Source organism: Archocentrus centrarchus, chromosome 17 (genome assembly GCF_007364275.1).
Source record: "Archocentrus centrarchus isolate MPI-CPG fArcCen1 chromosome 17, fArcCen1, whole genome shotgun sequence".
Taxonomy (NCBI): Eukaryota; Metazoa; Chordata; class Actinopteri; order Cichliformes; family Cichlidae; genus Archocentrus; species Archocentrus centrarchus.
Window position 1 is genome coordinate 11527501 of NC_044362.1, and position 17541 is coordinate 11545041.

Sequence of the window (17541 nt, forward strand, 5' to 3'; positions counted from 1 at the left end):
GACCGAATAAAGCCGGAATAGGATGGCATCCTTGCCTTAGTCTGCAGTGGAAAAAATGTGGTTCTGTGTTAAATTGGTCACATCTGTTTACAATCATGCACTCTGAATCCTCGTCTTTCTTCCTCTTTCTCACACACACACGCATACACACACAGACAATTTGCCATAGCAACAAGGGTTGGCAAATGGTCCAAATATCTGTTTGGGGGGGGGGGGGGGTAAATCGGTCGCAAATCGCATCCCGATCGGCTTCAGATCTGCTGATCACTCGCTTTCATGCTCCTACATATTTATGTGAGTGTGCCTGATCGTCCAGAGCTTTCTGCGGCGTGATTAGCAGCGCGTCCCGTGCCGCTGAAATACACCTCATCCTGATTGGTTATTGGTTTGATGACTCACCGCTTATGACTTGTATGCAGAAGAGGTGTAGTTAATCTATAATAGATCCGAATAATTTTGTAATACCACAAAAGATAAAATATCTTTAGCAGCCTTGTCATTTCGGCGTTTAGACTGACGCACTTTGCGTCCAACAATCCACAGTCAATGCACTTTTTGCGCTTTTCTTATATTAGCTAAAAAAAAAAAAATCTCTTACTTAAAAAATGGAGGTCCTAGCCAATTCCTAAATGGGCACAGTTAATACAATATATAATAAAACCGGATGATAAGAAGACAGTGCGTGCGCCATTTATAATTAGTGCGCGTAACGCTGCGTCGCCGTGCGTCTCCCCGTCATTAGCCAATCTCCATCCATCTGCTCCCACTGCATCAGCTGCCACGGTAGGGCTTGTGTGTACGTCACTGATATTTCTTTTTCCTCACCTTTTTTTCTTTTCTCCAGCAGAGCATCTCTCCCTCCCTCTCTCGCGCGCTCTCTCTCTCCCTTTCTGCTCTCCCTCTCTTTCTACACCGCCCACTCCTTCCCCAATCATTGATCCGACCACTCACTGCCGCCTCGCCGGCTTCTTTTGCCTCATTACATCGCCCGCTGCGCTTTCTGCATTTTTTTTTAGGGAGGAGAAACAGCACATTTAGGGACCAAAAAATAAAAAAAAAAAAAACATCACCATGGCGAGCACCGAGGATAAAGCGGCCAACAAGGAGAACGTGTCCAGCTGGAAGGACTCCATCTACAACCCGAGAACCGGGGAGTTGCTGGGTCGTACTGCCAGCAGCTGGGGTAAGGATCCCCGTTACACAGCAGTCAATTAGTGGCCGTTCTTTGACATTCACGGAGCTTGTGTCTAATCTATTCATTTTCAAAGCGTTTAAAGCCACGTGTCTCTTGAATATAAAGCCTGCCATGTATTCCTTTTTTATGGATGGATTTAAATGAGTGCCACATAGATAGCTGAGAAGCCATCACAGGCCTGTGTGAAGGTGTTAAAGGAGAAGCCTGTACCAAGAGGCTCGCCAAGATAAATGATGCTATCAGAGGTGTGCACTAGTCTGTCTTTGCTGCATAGGCAGAAATAGCTAAGCAGGTAATGATCAATCACAGCAGCCTGGTATTCTTTTTTTTAATTAATAAGCACCATCTGCATTAACAGAGTTATCAGGGACCTGCAACGACACAGCAGAGCCCAGCTGAGAAAGCTGCTCATCATAACTGAGGACTGTGCCACAGCATTCCTGAGCAGAATCTATAGCTGATCAGGCCATATATTTTATGTAATAATTCCCCAGTTATTTCCAGAGTAAGGTAGTAACAGGGGTACCCTCCCTCCAGAAGCCGGCTCCAATAGGCTAGCGCAGGCTGTCAGGCTGCCTGCGCCCCTGTGCTGCTGTGCAGTGGGATGCTCCATTGCAGTTGCATGGCCGCCCACATTAGCATGCCTGTCAAGGTCAAATGGGATTCCCTCTCTCCTCTTTCTCTCTCTTTTATGCACCAGGCAGGTGCATTGTGGGATACTGTTGGAGAGGAATGAGGGAAAGGGGGGGTGTACAGCAGGAAGCTGAGGGGTCCATCCTTCTCCCCCCCCCCTTTTTTTTTTGGCAACTTAGAGGGCATCCGTGCTGTGCAAGCTGGATCATGGTGAACCATTTTGAGTCAGATGTTCCCATAAATGCAGCTTTTTCTCTCCCTGCAGTTATATAAATCAGACAGCAGATGCCCCGAGAACTGCAGCAAGCTTTGAATCATGTCTGGGTTGAAAAGTAGTGAGATATGGCCTTGCATTTGTTAGCAGTTGATGAAATTGCCTCCCAGATTCAAAATGGTTTCCCTCAGAGGGATAGTTCATTCAAATGACCTGAAGATGAGGGGAGATGTTAAAAATCAAACATGAGGCTGTCCGAGCCCAAGTGTGGTTAAAATTCGTTGTTAATTATACATTAATCCCTTTTTATGTCATCCCTCATTATGTTTCTCTTTCTCTTCTGTGTTTCCTCCTGTAACATCCTCCAGCACTCATCCTGTTGTTCTACTTGGTCTTCTACTGCTTCTTGGCCGGCATGTTTGCTCTGACCATGTGGGTGTTGCTGCTCACTCTGGATGACTATGTACCGAGGTACAGGGACCGCGTCCCAGAGCCAGGTTAGTATCTCTCCAGATAAAAGGCACGGGAGAAACTAGACTTTTCCCTTACTGTTCCTGGCAGCATCACTCATCCAGGTATTCATTATTAATAACTGCACCAATGAGGTGCTGTCACAATAATGCACTGCATAACAGCTGCTTTTTGCATCGATCTGTTTTGAAGACTCTTCCTGTGTGATATCACCAGTGGATATTGTTTGGTGAATGCTTTCTTTCCGACTGCATAAAGGGGAAAACATGGTCCTACAGACTACGGACGGCTTTGCTGTCATCTACGGGTTGTAGTTGTTTAGTCACTGGGGGGGCGGTGTCACAAACAACCATGGAGAGGAGCAAAGTTATATAAAGAGCTGAAGTGAAACTGAGCATTAAAAATTATTAGATGTCTGCTGCAGCCACTGTCTGTACATTTCATGCTTTTTTTAAAAAAAATGTTGTTCAAGGTAGTGGTTTACATATTTGCCTAACAACCAAAAGATCCCCAGTTCAATCCCAGGAGGAGACGGAAATCTGTCAGAAAGGGCATCTGGTGTAAAAAATCTGCAGAATAACATATGTGACGCTACCAGCTGTGGTGACCATCAAAGACATCCAAAAGTAGCTGTCCCTGATTTTTTTTTTTTCTTCCTCTGCTTTTCTCGTTCCCGTTGAACTCTGTGCACGATTCCAGAACACTTTTCAACCAATCAGCATTTAGCCGGCGCATAACATCATTCGCGTTGAGCCATTGCTTTTTGGCGGACTGCACTAACTATGCAAGCGGACACAACCGCTGTAGCATGAACTCACCATGATGAGTTTTTTAATAGTGGATAAGGTGGATTTAAGGTTACTTTGGTTCAGCATCCCTGCTCACAGTGTGGTCACCACACACATGAAAATGGCTAAGTAAAAGTGGATTTCAGATTTCCAAATGAATCCTTGAAAAGCAGCAAATTCTAATAGAATAGTAGATTTCTTTGTTGGCAAGAGAACAGAAGGCTAACATTTATTAAGTTAACGACTGGGTATATTAATAGTGTGACATGCCTTTTACACTCTTCTGCTTTGCCACTGTACCGTCAGCACAAATTACCATTACCCTGTTACTAAGTGGTAGTTGATGCTATGCCTTATCATCAAGATAGTTTGTGTCTTTCTTAACAGCCAATGCAGAGCTGCTACTGGACAGTGGTTGTGTAAATTGTGGCATATTTGTTATCAGATTTTCAGTGGTTTTGCCAGGAAATAACAGTGTTTGAAGGTGGCCCGATAAAGAGCGTGGTGCACGTGCGGTGTTGTTTTTGCTGTCAGCTCTGGCACTAAACTAGTGTTGGTAGTTTCATCTTAATCATTGATGTTTACTGTGTAAATCTGGCTTTCCTTTGAGCTGATGGCTGGGCGTCAGTGAGTTTTCTTAGAGGATTGATTGTATTCTTGCCTTTTATCTTGGATGGGAGGAGTTAATGGAGCTTTCAGAAACCAACATTATTCTTTATTCAAGTATTTGACGTCATTTTAAAGACTATCATTGTATTTCAAAACATTAGAGCATATATCATTCATACAGCTCTTATTTTAGCTTTAGTGTTCCATTGTGTAGTGATTTACACATTCACCTAATAAGTGAAAGCTCCCCAGCTTGATCCCGGGAGGGACACAAATCCCTTTGGGGTTGTGTCAGGAAGGGCATCCAGCGTGAAAAATCATCCAAATCAAATATGCGGAGCTGCCCGCTGTGACAACCCCACAGCACCCCCTACCTGAAACACATTCAAGGTAGGGGAGGGGAAGGAGGTTCACCTCTTTCCTTTTTTTTTCACTTTGTCTTCTTACAGGGTTGGTGATTCGTCCAAATTCACTGGACATCGTTTTCAACAAATCTGACCCACACAAGTATGCACAATATGTCCAACATCTGGAATCCTTCCTGCAAAGTAAGTGCACGTCACTCTAATGCACGGATAAAATAAACAGATTGAAAGCGAGCCGTAATAAAACGAATAGCACTCTCCCTCTCGCTCATCTTTTTCCGCATGCTCTTGCCAAATTTCTGAATGTACTGTAACGTCTATCCATCTCTGTGTCTGCATCAGGATACAACGATTCAATGCAGGAGAGTAACGAGGAGTGCGTTTCAGGAGAGTATTACAAGCAGGACAATGGTGACATGACGAAGAAAGCTTGTCCCTTCAAGAGGACATCCCTGAGTTTGTGCTCTGGCCTTTCCGACACCAACTTTGGATATCAAGAAGGAAAGCCCTGTGTGCTGCTGAAAATGAACAGGGTAACACCCGCTTTTTCTCACAGATGGAATCAGATTGAAGCACTTTGCACATCCACAGAAATGTACAGCCTTTTCCTGTTTTCCACACAGCCTCTATTCTCCACTTATTTGTCCCTGTGCTGACAGTTCCCAAAATAAATGATTTCTAATTTTGGACCCACACAAGCAGCAGCCATGCACGGTTTCAACCCTTCTTCCTGTTTCTCTCCCTTCATAGATTATTGGCCTGATGCCAATTGGGGATCCCTATATCAACTGCACAGTCAAAGTAAACATTTTCTCTACATTACATTCTTCCTGCTGGCTTGTATGTGTATTTTTGTCTTTTTATTTCTTTCATACAACACATAACAGTTTCACTATTTTCTTTCTGTTGATCTTGCTTTCATTTCTTCCTTCTTTTTGTTTGTTTTGTGTCTGATATCTTCCTGCATGCTGTCACTGATGGCTTTAGGGTAAGATAAATATGTAAATTTTGCAGGATAAGGCCAGTAGGGGTGTTAACACATTTTCATTATGTAACGTGTCATTATGCAGGTGCCTCTAAACCAATCTTAGTGCCATTCTAAAGTCTATTTTAATCTAATCGGTGTAAGTTTCTGCCAGAAATGTCACTTTTTCAGATTGAGCGGAACACATCCTGTTTCACACTTCATTTAAACCTCCTCACTAACAACAGAGAGTCCTCGCTTTTCTGTCTCGTTACGTCCTGTTTCACGTGGTCTTGGAAAATGTCTCATTAACTTAACATTAAGCGAATTCCTTTAATGTAAAATTTTACTCTGAGATGTATTCTTCTTTGCAGAAAGACCACCCAGTTCAAATGCAGTATTTCCCAGTTGAGGGGCGCATTGATAAGATGTATTTTCCCTACTACGGCAAGAAAGCCCATGTAAGTATTTAAGCCCTGTTGTACATCGTCTGTTAACCTGTCCACATTGACGTATTATTGACAGACGGCTGCTTCTGTCCTGATGCAGGAGAACTACATGCAGCCCCTGGTAGCTGTGAAGCTGCTGCTCACCAAGGAGGACTACAACAAGGAGTTGGCTGTGGAGTGCAGGGTAGAGGGCACCAACCTGCGCAACAATGACGAGCGGGATAAATTCCTGGGCCGTGTCACCTTCAGGGTTAAGGTGGTGGAGTAAAGGCAGATACAGCCTGTGAAAGGAAATCTAATTGAGGCTGCCCACTAAGGATTTATGTTTCTTTTTTTTTTTTTTTAAAGAAAAGGAAGGAAGCGTCAAAACGTCACAAAGGCGGCATTTTGGGATGTGGCACAACACAGCCAGTTACACACTGACACCACATGCTGCTTTCATGACATTTCTGACCTTTCTTTTCTTAATGATTCCTCACTGACCTCCTCAAAGAGTCTCATATCAAACCACAGGCACCGCTCCTGAGCCCATCCATCCACCCCACCCCCCATTCACCCATTGCACTGTTCATTCTCCGCTCAGTTATTTTTTTTATTTGTATTGACGTGATTAGATAAATTATAGCCATTGCAACCAAGCCATTTGGAGCTGTTGTGTAATCGTTGACAAAACCCTTTTTTATTATTCGCTTTAGATCTTCCTGCTGTTGGGAAGAAAGTGTTGTTTTCATCTCTTAAACTGTATGAAGACAGTATTATCATCAGTGTGGAGAGGATTTTTATCTTGCTGTATAGTATAACTGAGAAAGTAGAACATCTCCAGGGTATTACTCATTACACATCACAAAGACTTCATGGAAACATACCTTGATAATCAAGTATAGCCACTGTATCCCTGTATATGAAATGCCAATTACAAAGTCCCTTTCTACTATAAATACATTGTGATCCTTAACATATTTAGGGAATTATAGATAGATCTTTGTGTTGTGGTCTCCGTAGCCACAACCCGGTCTTGTGCTGTGTGTCTGTCTGTCTGCATGTCTGTCTGTCTGTCTGCCCGTCTTCCTGTTTACTCACCTCTCCACTGCAATAGCCAACATGTGGGTGAGCCCTCCAGGACTTGAGACCACCTCGCAGGGGTGCTGTGTGTCGATCGCGGTTTGAGGCGACACACACGCACGCTCACGAGAAGGTACGGTGTAAAAAAAAAAAAAAATTGCTTTTAAGGCGGAGAGGCGCTGGAAGAAGCGTTTCAAAAATAAAAAGTTCACTGTAACTATGTACTGTATATCTATACGTGATCTGTATATCTATCTGGGTCTCAAAGATTGTTAGTTTTTCTCTCTTCTTCAGCCTGTTGATCTGATTGTCTGCCAATCTATTACTCTTCAGTGTATATATATATAAACTATCTACCATATTTACTTAATTCACACTGTATTTTTGTCACAAAACACAATGTCTGTGCACTGTAAAGAAATAATTTAAGCAAAGATTTACAGGAAAATATCTTATTCAAAGCTATGTTTACACAGTCTTAAAAGGAACCCGCGTTTGAACGAACAACTTGTAACATCTCTTCAGGGTGCCTTAAGACCTGATGAAATAAATTGTGGGATAAGTGATTTTGAAGAAAAAAAATAGAGTCTCGTGTTTGTTTTTCCTGTGTTCAGATTCTACCTTAAATTCTGTCAGTATCAAAGTAAAACTGCAGTGAATCTGTGGAAGCATTTTGAAACAACTTGCCAAGGCATTTTTAACTTCTTTACTTACAGTTAGTATAAACTCACTGGCCACAGAAATATCTAATAATCCAGTCATATGGTAGCAACTCTGTGCATTTAGACATTTCGACATGGTCAGGATAACCTGCTGAAATTCAAACTGAGCATCAGGATGGGGAAGAAATGTGATTTAAGTGACTCTGAATGTAGCACGGTTGTTGGTGCCAGACGGGTTGGTCTGAGTATTTCAGAAACTGCTGACTTACTGGGATTTTCCCACACAATTATCTGAAAAAGAGAAAATATCCAGTGAGCGGCAGTTCTCTGGGGAGAATGGCCTGACTGCTTCAAGCTGATAGGAAGGTTAACAGCAATTCAAATAACTCATTACAACCAAGGTATGCAGAAGAGCATCTCTGAACGTGCAACACATCAAACCTTGAAGCAGAAGACCGTACCAGGTGCCACTCCTAAGAACGGGAGACTGAAGCTACAATTTGCTGGTGAGTCTCTGCTGCCATATTCAGATGGTAGGGTCAGAATTTGAACAACTTGAAAGCATGGAGACATCCTGCCTTGTACCACTGGTTCAGGCTGCTGGTGTTGTAATGATGTGGGGGGATATTTTTCTTAGGACCCCTAAGTGCCAACTGAGCATCATTTAAATACCACAGCCTAACCTGAGTATTGTTGCTGATCATCTCCACCCCTTTATGACCACAGTGTGGCCATCGTCTGCATCTCAAACTGGTTTCTTGAACATGACAGTGAGTTCACGGTACTCAAATGGCCTCCACAGTCACCAGATCTCAATCCAAGAGAGCACCTTTGGGAGGTGGTGGAATGAGAGATTCACATCCTGCACTTGACCAAATCCGCAGCAGTTTTGTGATGCTGTTGTGTCATTATGGACCAAAATCTCAGGAATGTTTCCAGCACCTTGTTGAATCTATGGCAAAAATAAACAAGGCAGTTTTGAAGGCAAATGGGGGTTCAAGTTGGTACTAGCAAGGTGTACCTAATAAAGTGTCCGCTGGGTGTAGTCAGTAGCTTAATTTTATCCTTTGATTAAGGAGTTGGCCTTGAGAAAAATTCAGGAGACCATGCTGTGGCAATAAACAAATAGTAAAAATGGGGGAAAGGAGCTTTTCTTTATTTTGTGGAATAACAGATATTTGACCTCTTTTGTCGCGGAACAGTTACATAAATGAAGCCATGTATGAAGACAGAGGGGAAATCTGTCTTTGGAGGAACTGATAACAACTCAGACACCTGATGCCTGCTGCTAAACTTAGGCACTTTTTTTTTTTTTTTTTTTAAATGGGTCACAAACCAAAAATGCTGGGAACCACTAGTTTACTCTTTAACAAGGGCATGTATTTCATGCATTTATCAAATCATTTTTAGATCAACTCTTAATTTTGCTCACCACGTGACTGCACAAAAGAATGCTTACTTGGACTTGCGGATTCTTCATAAAATGGCATAAATGGACTTGTTTAAATTCCAAATTCTGCTTTATACCTCTGGGAAAGAGCGAGCGTGAGGGATCGCCGTCGCTTAGAGAAGCCTGGGATTGTTTATCGTCAAGTCTGTAAGAACTGTCACCCTAGTTGTAGTACATATTTGCAGGCACACGAGGGAGCCAGAAGCAAGACAGTTTTGGAGAGAGCATGGCTCAAACACAGCACTGCCTGCTGGACTAAAGAGCTGCAGGGAGCAGGTCCTTGGTGTGGCATTAAAGGTTAGCAGGTAACTGCTTAAAAAAAAAAAAAAATCATTAGTGCGTAAATATTTGCTAATTTTTCAAAGTGAATGCAAAATGCATCTAGCAAAAGAGAGAATCACCACTCAGACCCTTTATTATTTTGTATACCATGTGCTGTAACATATACTTGCACCACGGTACACCCTGCAATTTTAGCTCTATTTCTAATTTGTTAAAAATCTAGTCTAGCCTGGTATTTGTGCAAGAGGCCGGACCTTTAACTGAACCTGAAATGGCTGCAGAGGTCAAAATACATCAGTGGAAGCATTCAGATCACACCTGTCTGCTCTAATTTCACAGCACCTTCATCTGCACAGCTCCTGCAGTGCCCCTGGGCTGCAGCAGCTCAGTCCTTCATTGTCAACAGCAGTCTGAACCCAAGTCCTGCTATGTGAGATAATCTGTTGGGGTTTAGCTGTAGCAAGAATCCACCTTAAGTTCTACTAAGCTCTCACTGTCCTTGAGTTTTAGTGTGGTAAACAACTGGTATCGGAGGCAAAAGAAAATACACAAAGGAGGTGTGCAACATGCGCTGGGAAATATGGAGAGCAACAAAAACTAAAGGTCTGGCATGAAGATCTCACATGTAAATGAGTGTTTTATGTGTTGGCCTCTTCCAAGATTATTTTGGTAAGATTTGCTGAGAGATACCGTCAGTATTTACCCAAGTTTTAGGATTCACTTGTCATTTCATTCATGCTTCATTTTCCACACAAAAAAAAGCAGAACTCAAATGTCAGCAAGCTGTAAAACAAAGTTTTGCACTTCATCGCATTAACGTTTGATTTTTGCTCAGATTCTTGGCAGTAACATTGAAATGCTACCAAACCTGAAGGGATTTAAAGCTGATTTAAGCAAAGAAGGCGCAAGGATAACACTGGTTATCGCCTTATCAGCTATGAGCTGAACATGCCAATTTGCGGCGGCCTGGAGTACAGCCTGGCAGTAGTCAGCATCCTAAAGGGATTAATGCGGCTGATATTTTTAGGTTTTACTCCAGAGTTCTCAGCAGCACTTTCCCTGTGGTTATATTTAGCCCAGAAAACATGCGCAGCTCGACTCAGTTTGGTTCTTTGACGCTGATGGTAGAAATGTTTAGGCTTCAAGGCGACAACACATAAATATTCATAGTTACAGAAAGATGCTTTTTAAAAGACATTTTAATTTATTCAAATGAGTCACGATTTAAGGAAATTTCTGCTGTACTGTACATCTTCTAGTATAGCAATTCCTCTCATTTTATATTTACATGCATAGTGTGCATATTAAAATTACCTGTAAAAACTGAACTCTCATCCATAAATTTAAAAACTTACCCTGGGACAAGTACGCAAGAACAACAAGAGATTTCTCTGAACTAAACCGAGTCTCTAGATTCAGCTCAATCACCCAAACAGCAGAATCTTTTTCAGCATCATCTTGAACTAAGAAAACAGCCCAGAATGATTGTTTCAGAGGCAAGAATAAAGCAACCTGTGCATTCCTGGTTCAGCAATTTATTGCCCAATCCATCTAAATTTTCCTCTTTCGTGTGCAGCGCTGAGCTGCTATTTCAATATTCATCTCTTCCTCCAAACTCCCAGGGCTAGAGTCTCCATTTCTCACTAATGTGAGGCTCACAGCACCAACAGCAGAGGGACTCACTGAAGAGATTTTTGGTATTCTTCATTTTCTTTAAAATACATTCATCCTACATTATAAATTACTTACATAAAGTATTTCCCCTTCTCTCTGTGCATATATTTTTATATATACAATACATACAATTGCAACAATTGGTCTTATAAAACTAAAATGTTGGGCAGATTGATAACCACTTTGGTGTAAATGCAATCCTTACTGTAAAGTTTAGGATCACTAAAAACCACAAAGATCCACGTGGTGTTAAAAAAAGTGCTTTCACTTCAGAAAGAGTGTGGCCTGCTGATGGCATCAATAACGGAAAGTGCTCTGAAATTCTGCAGTTCACTACAAATGAACCTTCTTGAGTTCTATTTCTACGTGTGTAGTTATTCCTCTTTGTTTATAACACAACACTGCACATACTGAACTTCTTAGACAGGAACTTCATAAAGTAATAAGGTATTTCTGGCATGAACATATTGCTTTAACTTACTCCTCTAACACTTGCATCATTACTGAAATCTTTGTAAAGCTTTCTTCTAGCAGCCGTTTATGGTCAAAGCGGTTGCAAATCTACAACATTAGATATCATCAAAAGAAGCTGTGATCCGGAGAGACGATGCTCAGAACACATCGTCGCACCTTTCATGTTTTACTGCCTCTCTATGCCATGAACATCCTTACGAGAGAGGGACAGTGCATTTTTCTCAGCAAAGACACTCGTGCTCGCCTCTCGTAAAACTTTTTTTTTTTTTTTACATGAGTGGTATGGAGCCTGTAAAAGAAACAAAATACTGAGTGTAAAGATCATTCTTTCATATCAAACGCAGCTGCTCACAGCACTGTACACGTGCCAGACTTCTTGTCATCATCAAGACCTCCTGCACCCTCTTTCCTGTTGGGATCATTGAGCTCATCAAATAGTCCAGTTTCAATCATCTCCTGCTGCCACTGAATGGGTACAGCACCTGTGCTAAACTCCCTAAAGAATTTCTCGTCATTGGCGTCAAACTCGATGCCCTTGATCTCGGAGAACTCGGCGATGTCACCAGTGTCCTTGGCATAGACGACATTGGGCTTGGGGACCCACGGAGGATCCACCAGCCCCGCTTCCAGGCGGGGAAAGTTGATCGTCTTGAACCACTCGTGCTTCCTGGGATCCTCCATGTTGTTCCTAATGAAAAGGCAAAAAAATATACTTCTCCATCAGAGTTTGCAAACTGCAGTGTCAGATCAAATTGGCTACCCAAGGATAGCAGCAGGATGTGCGTTATACAAGGGATACAGGGAAGTTCTATTCTGCAGTCATAAGAATATATAAACTTATATCAAATATCAACGAAATACTTAAATTATACACAAATGACATAAATAAAACAAAGTATGAAAGAAATTCAGCCGTGCACTGCAGAAGAGCCACTTACTTCATGCCCAGACGCTCGTCTATTTTTTTCTTGAGGAACTGTTGGATGATGTCCTTCGTTACTGCATCGAAGTACTTGTGCTCCCACTTTGGCTCCTCATTTTGAATACGCCGCTGCACCTCCTCCTTCTCAACCTTCTCCTTTTTGCTCTCAGGGCCTTTAAAAGGTGTGTAGCCAGCCACCATCTCATAGATACTGCAGCCCAGGGCCCACCAGTCCACTGATGTCCTGTATGGAGTTTTGGTCAGGATCTCAGGGGCCATGTAGGCTCCAGTACCAGCCTGGACAAGGGAGAGGAGGTGTGGGAATATTAGATATAAATAAAAAAACATCCATTAGATATTTTATCACATGGAAAGCATTGCATTTTTTTTTTATGATTAGAAACTTTTAAGACCTTTTTAGGGCGCGGCACTGCACACTGAAGCAAAGCAGGCATAGTATTATATAGCATGACCATACCAATTAAAGGAAGAAGAGGAGAGCTAAAAATCTTTATAAAGTATTTACATGTTGTCTCTTTAACATTCATCAGTCACTATTCCTTGTTTTCCTGCCCTTCTGCTCCTGTCTCACGCTTGCTTTCCTTACATGACCCCACCTGTAGCCCTGGACCAGGAGCTTAAGCCTAATGCTAAGCCTACTACCTGTCAAGAGTTGTGTGTGTCTACGCACTGACAGAGTTGTCCAGCCTCTTATATAAGGGACAGCCATTTCTGGATACTATAGCCACGAGAAGAAATATAACCAGACAGCATGAATTACTCATGGAAACTGGCACAAAACTAAAATCAAGTAGCAGGAACTACAGGAAGCACTGCCCTCCTATAGTGGCACCTAAAAAGCTTTTACTATGTACTCAAAGTATTTCTGCTAATGTTTGGCTTTGATAAAGGTATGAACGTGTGGAGCTTGGATGCTTTCCATGAATCCTCCGGTGCTCCACCTCCAGTCCAAAGACAGGCAGATTCAGTGAATGGAAGCTCTAAATTGTTGCCTGTTAAATGCGTGGTCTGTGACTGACTGGCAGCCTGTAAAACCCTGCCCCTCAGCTGGGAAAGGCTACAGCTTTCTGTGAATCTGTCTTATATCTAAGTCATGGATGGCACTTTCAGCTGATAAACTCATTTGCATCACTTGGCCGCAGAGTCACTAATATGTCCGGATAGACCCGTTTGATCATTAGTGAAGCCATGACCGAACTTAAGCAGGTTTGAATGTTAAATGTTTAAACATTAATAGTTTATGCTACAAGAAGACAAGCATGCAAATCTAGCAAAATGCATTCCCCCTTTTGTAACTACAAAAAAGAAAACTCTTATGTTGTTCATGACGCAAATTTAGACTCAAAGTTTGTCTGATTTTAGTTTGATTAAAGACCTGTTCTAGACATGTTTGCAAACTATCACGTCTAAACATATTTAGTGTAAGTTTTACCTGGATCTGTCAATCTAATCTGGGACAGACTTGTGTAATTCCACTAAGAGGATTAGGGGTCCAAAGCCAGCCTTGCCTGTAAAGGTTAGCCTAGTCATTTTGGCTGGCTGAGGAGCATCAGAGTACTGGATAATGAGCTTACTGGACTTTCATATAGCCAAGAGCTTACTCTTTGCTGCAGCAAGTAAGTCCTGAAGAAACCCTGTTGCAAAATCTTTTTTTTCAGGTCCACGGGTTTGTACAGATCAAGTTTAATTTTATGACCTACCTGGTGTCATAAACAAGTTTTTGTCAGGACCTCACAAAAAAAAAAGTAATTGAATGTGCAGCCAGTGTGGTGTGGCACCTGTATTCTCTTCTCTTGGGGGTAAAAAAAAGAGAGAGAGAGAGATTCATATAATTTAGCTGTGTTGTGGAAAGACGCCACAGCACAATGAAGGGAAGGTAACAGAAATAACTAAATCTCTGTGACCAGGTTCCTCAGGGAAACCTTCTTACACTTAGCAACTGCTACTTTTAAAAGCACTGGACCTACAAGATCTCTAACATAACCACAGAGCAAAATGGTGGCCTATAAATAGCCCAGCTATATTCTGACCACGTACGGATCAAATGGCTTATATAATCAATTCAAAGACTCCCATTGAACAGATCCCTAAGGAATCCAGTAATCCCTGTCCGGATTTAAAGTAAACACCAAACCAGTTTTTAACCTCCAACCTGTCAAACCCATCTTCAGAAAAATGAAGATAACAAGGGGGAGATCAGAGTTTGTGCATGTATACGCGTGGTTTATGATGAATTGACTAAAAATACTTTAATCTAAAAATAAGTTACCCTGGTTTTAGTTTGATAATATGGCTTCTTTTTTTTAGTCCTAGTATATATTTATTGTTCATTTAGTGGTTGATGTATAGTATATGTTTTGTATAACCTGTACAGCACTTTGGTCAACTGAGGTTGTTTTAACGTGCTATAGAAATAAACTTTGACTTGACTTGATAAGCTATAAATAATAGAATCAATCAGCACCGGATTTAAGGACTGTGACTTAAAGGCCCTTATGGTAGACATTTTCTACCATACTCTTGGCTCCTTCCTTATTCACAAGGGGTCACAGCAGGTAGCTCCGCATGTTTGATTTGGCAGCGTTTTTACTCCGGATGCCCAGCCTGATCCAACCCCAAAGGGATTCGTGTCTCCTCCGAGGATTAAACCAGGGCACTTTTGCTTGTTAGGTAAATGTGTAAACCACCACACTGTGGAGCTACTATAAATTCCCATAATCATTCCTGGCACCATCGAGCTGTGACTCTCATGCAGATTCCTAACAGTTTGAGAGTGACACTTGGCATACTTGGTGTTCTGTATTGTGTTTAAAAAGTGTCATCTGAATTTAAAATATCACTCTGTTGTGCAGGAAATCTACTCACCATCTGGGTGACAGTCTTCTCTGGAGCAATCTCTATGGCCAGACCCAAATCTGAAAGTCGGCACTGGCCTTGGCTATCAAGCAACACATTCTCTGGCTTCATGTCACGATATATAATATTCATGGCGTGCAGATGCAGGAGGCCAGTGGAGATCTGCGCTGTGTAGTGGATGATGCGCTTCATCTCAATGCCCTTGTCCACACCCTTGCCATCATAGCCTATGTTGTAAATGTGGTATTTGAGGTCTCCTCCATTCATCAGGGTCATGACAAGGCACAGGTGGGTCTTGTTGTCATAAGCGTACGCCAAGTTGACCAGAAACAGGCTGTTAACCTTCTCTAAGATTTGCTTCTCCAACAGGGCCATCTTCTCACCTCTCTTCTTCTTCAGTCGCTTTTTACACAGCTTCTTGCAGGCATACATCTGGCCCGTGTTCTTCACCTGAACAGCACATACCTGGAGGAAAACATTATTTGATAAAAATTTGAGCTTCTCAAGATCAAATGTTAATAATATCGTTTAAATTCATTATAAAACAGAAACAAAGCACAGTCTTCTGGTATCAGGTCGGCAGACAGACCTCTAGGCCTCTTTAGTTCCCAGTCTCAGCTTTAGTATTGTCAAAATGTATCTAAGGGAATAACATTAAACATACATTTTCTTATTTCTGAATTTCACACTGAATATGATTACAACTAATCTTTGTTTTAAATGACCACTGATTCTGAAGCCAGACAGTGATGTAGAACTTAGGGTTGATAACCTAGCTTGACCCTTGCCAGCCATGCCTCAGTACAATCTGACACCTCTCTTACTATCAAACATCTCTAGGTAAAGAATTACTTCCCTCATCATTCCTACTACTTCAAAGGTGATTTTCACTTCACGAGTTAAATGAAAAAAAATTGCACTTATTGTTTAACTCTCAACCATGCTATATGCTGTTTAGAAGAAAACAGTGACAGCAAACTTTCATCAGGTTATAGGCAAAACCTCCACATTATTTAAAAAAATACATTGGTTTGGTTCTATATTTGTATATTTAAGCTTGTTTCTTGGAGCTTGACTCAATAAAGAGGTTCCTCAAGGTTCAATTGTAGGTCCTCTGTAAGTGCATTAGACACTGTCAATCTAAGCCATTTTTATATATGTATATATATTTTTTGAAACCTCTAAATATACTTTATATATGCCATTTACACAATCTTATAGTGCTATTTTCTACTCCATTAATACAATTACTGCTCAGTCCAAATGCTTACAAAGCAGTTTTTCTTTAAAAACAAATGCTTTAAAACATATTTTGGTTACTGGCTTGATAGTTCTTTAATCATCAGGTATTTTGAAAAGACACATTCTATAAAGTAGTTTTAAAAAAAGTAATAACTTGTGAAACAGAAGCCAAAATTCAAGAGGCATGCCTGTACAGTATGTGGCTTTATGGTCAGCCTCATACAATGTAAACCCTAAAGATAATTATGTAATTTGCTTAAAAGCAAGTAAACCTCTGTAGCTTAGATTTATCCTAGGAATAAATCAATAAAACTATACTCCATAATCACAGACCAAGGATGACCCCTGCGACTAAAAAAAAAAAAAATATCATAATGTATTTGCATGCTTACCTCTCCAAAGCCTCCTTTTCCCAGGGTTCTGAACTCATAGAAGTATTTGTCATTGATGGGCTGTTTCTCATACTCTTTCCACTGGAGAAATTTATCAAAGAACAGACTGCTCTGATACTCTGTAAAGGGTTTGCCTTTCAGAAATTCTCTTACACCTTCCTGGACCTTGCCTTTCATCACCTCCTCAAAGTTGGCATCTGTGACAGATTTGCATTTGTCAGAAATCTCTCCAGTAAGAAATGACAAAAAGCTCTTGGAGTCAGGCTTGCAATACTTGGTCATGATGTTTTGGCGTGCCTTTTCTTTTGTTGTGCTTTCAGCCAGATCCCAGTCATACAACTCATCCAAAAACTCTGCAGCAAGCTTAAACTCATTGTTACTTGAGAGGAACTCACGGAAAAACTTTTTGCCAATAGGCTGCCTTTCACAAAGTGATGTAAAGTCCTTTTCAATGCTAGCTCGTAGTGCAGAGCATGTCTCAGGCTTGGGGAGAGACAAGCTGCGACGCCGCTTTTTCATCTCCTTGTCATCGCCACCCTGGGCTTTCAGGTAGGCCGTGTTGGCCACCAGGTTGTCCAGTCCCCCCATGTCACACATCTTGGCGGCTGTATGTGGTCTGTCCCCCCTAAGAAACTGGGTTCTTCAGCAGGTACCAATGGATAACCTCTTACTTTCAAAATGTGTGTGTCTGTGTGTGACAGCGCAATCTGCTCAAAAGCCAGCGCGTAAATGAGCTTCCTTACCCAGCCTACCTGCAAACCTAAGACACACTGACACACCCAGTAATTACTCATTTAGAATTAAATACCAGGGAGG

At 41.6% G+C, this 17541-nt stretch overlaps 2 protein-coding genes across 3 annotated transcripts; one reads left to right on the plus strand and one right to left on the minus strand.

Annotated features, from left to right (window-relative positions):
- Positions 1-878: 878 nt before the first annotated feature.
- On the plus strand, positions 879-7323 carry atp1b3a (ATPase Na+/K+ transporting subunit beta 3a). 2 transcript variants are annotated; one of them, XM_030751880.1, is made up of 8 exons: positions 879-1183; positions 2411-2539; positions 4360-4458; positions 4618-4808; positions 5026-5076; positions 5614-5700; positions 5789-5938; positions 6513-7323. In XM_030751880.1, the coding sequence occupies exons 1-8, from the start codon at positions 1072-1074 to the stop codon at positions 6570-6572; spliced, it is 879 nt and encodes a 292-aa protein (XP_030607740.1). In that variant the 5' UTR covers positions 879-1071; the 3' UTR covers positions 6573-7323. The 2 variants fall into 2 exon arrangements, with proteins under 2 accessions (XP_030607740.1, XP_030607741.1); XM_030751881.1 differs by having other exon boundaries at positions 880-1183; positions 5789-7323.
- Positions 7324-10663: 3340 nt separating this feature from the next.
- grk7a (G protein-coupled receptor kinase 7a) lies at positions 10664-17322 on the minus strand. Its single transcript, XM_030751291.1, has 4 exons — positions 16726-17322; positions 15101-15556; positions 12231-12511; positions 10664-11980 (listed from the first exon to the last, which is right to left on the minus strand). Exons 1-4 carry the CDS (start codon positions 17320-17322, stop codon positions 11641-11643), a joined length of 1674 nt encoding a protein of 557 aa, XP_030607151.1. The 3' UTR covers positions 10664-11640.
- Between the last annotated feature and the right edge of the window lie 219 nt (positions 17323-17541).

Coding starts and splice junctions, on each gene's coding strand:
- grk7a (XM_030751291.1), bottom strand. CDS start 17,322: ATGTGTGACATGGGGGGACTGGACAACCTGGTGGCCAACACGGCCTAC. Junction 12,512..15,100: donor AGAAGACTGTCACCCAGATG/GTGAGTAGATTT, acceptor TCCCTTGTCCAG/GCTGGTACTGGAGCCTACAT. Junction 11,981..12,230: donor GACGAGCGTCTGGGCATGAA/GTAAGTGGCTCT, acceptor CCTTTTCATTAG/GAACAACATGGAGGATCCCA.
- atp1b3a (XM_030751880.1), top strand. CDS start 1,072: ATGGCGAGCACCGAGGATAAAGCGGCCAACAAGGAGAACGTGTCCAGC. Junction 4,809..5,025: donor TGCTGCTGAAAATGAACAGG/GTAACACCCGCT, acceptor CTCCCTTCATAG/ATTATTGGCCTGATGCCAAT. Junction 5,077..5,613: donor ATATCAACTGCACAGTCAAA/GTAAACATTTTC, acceptor TCTTCTTTGCAG/AAAGACCACCCAGTTCAAAT.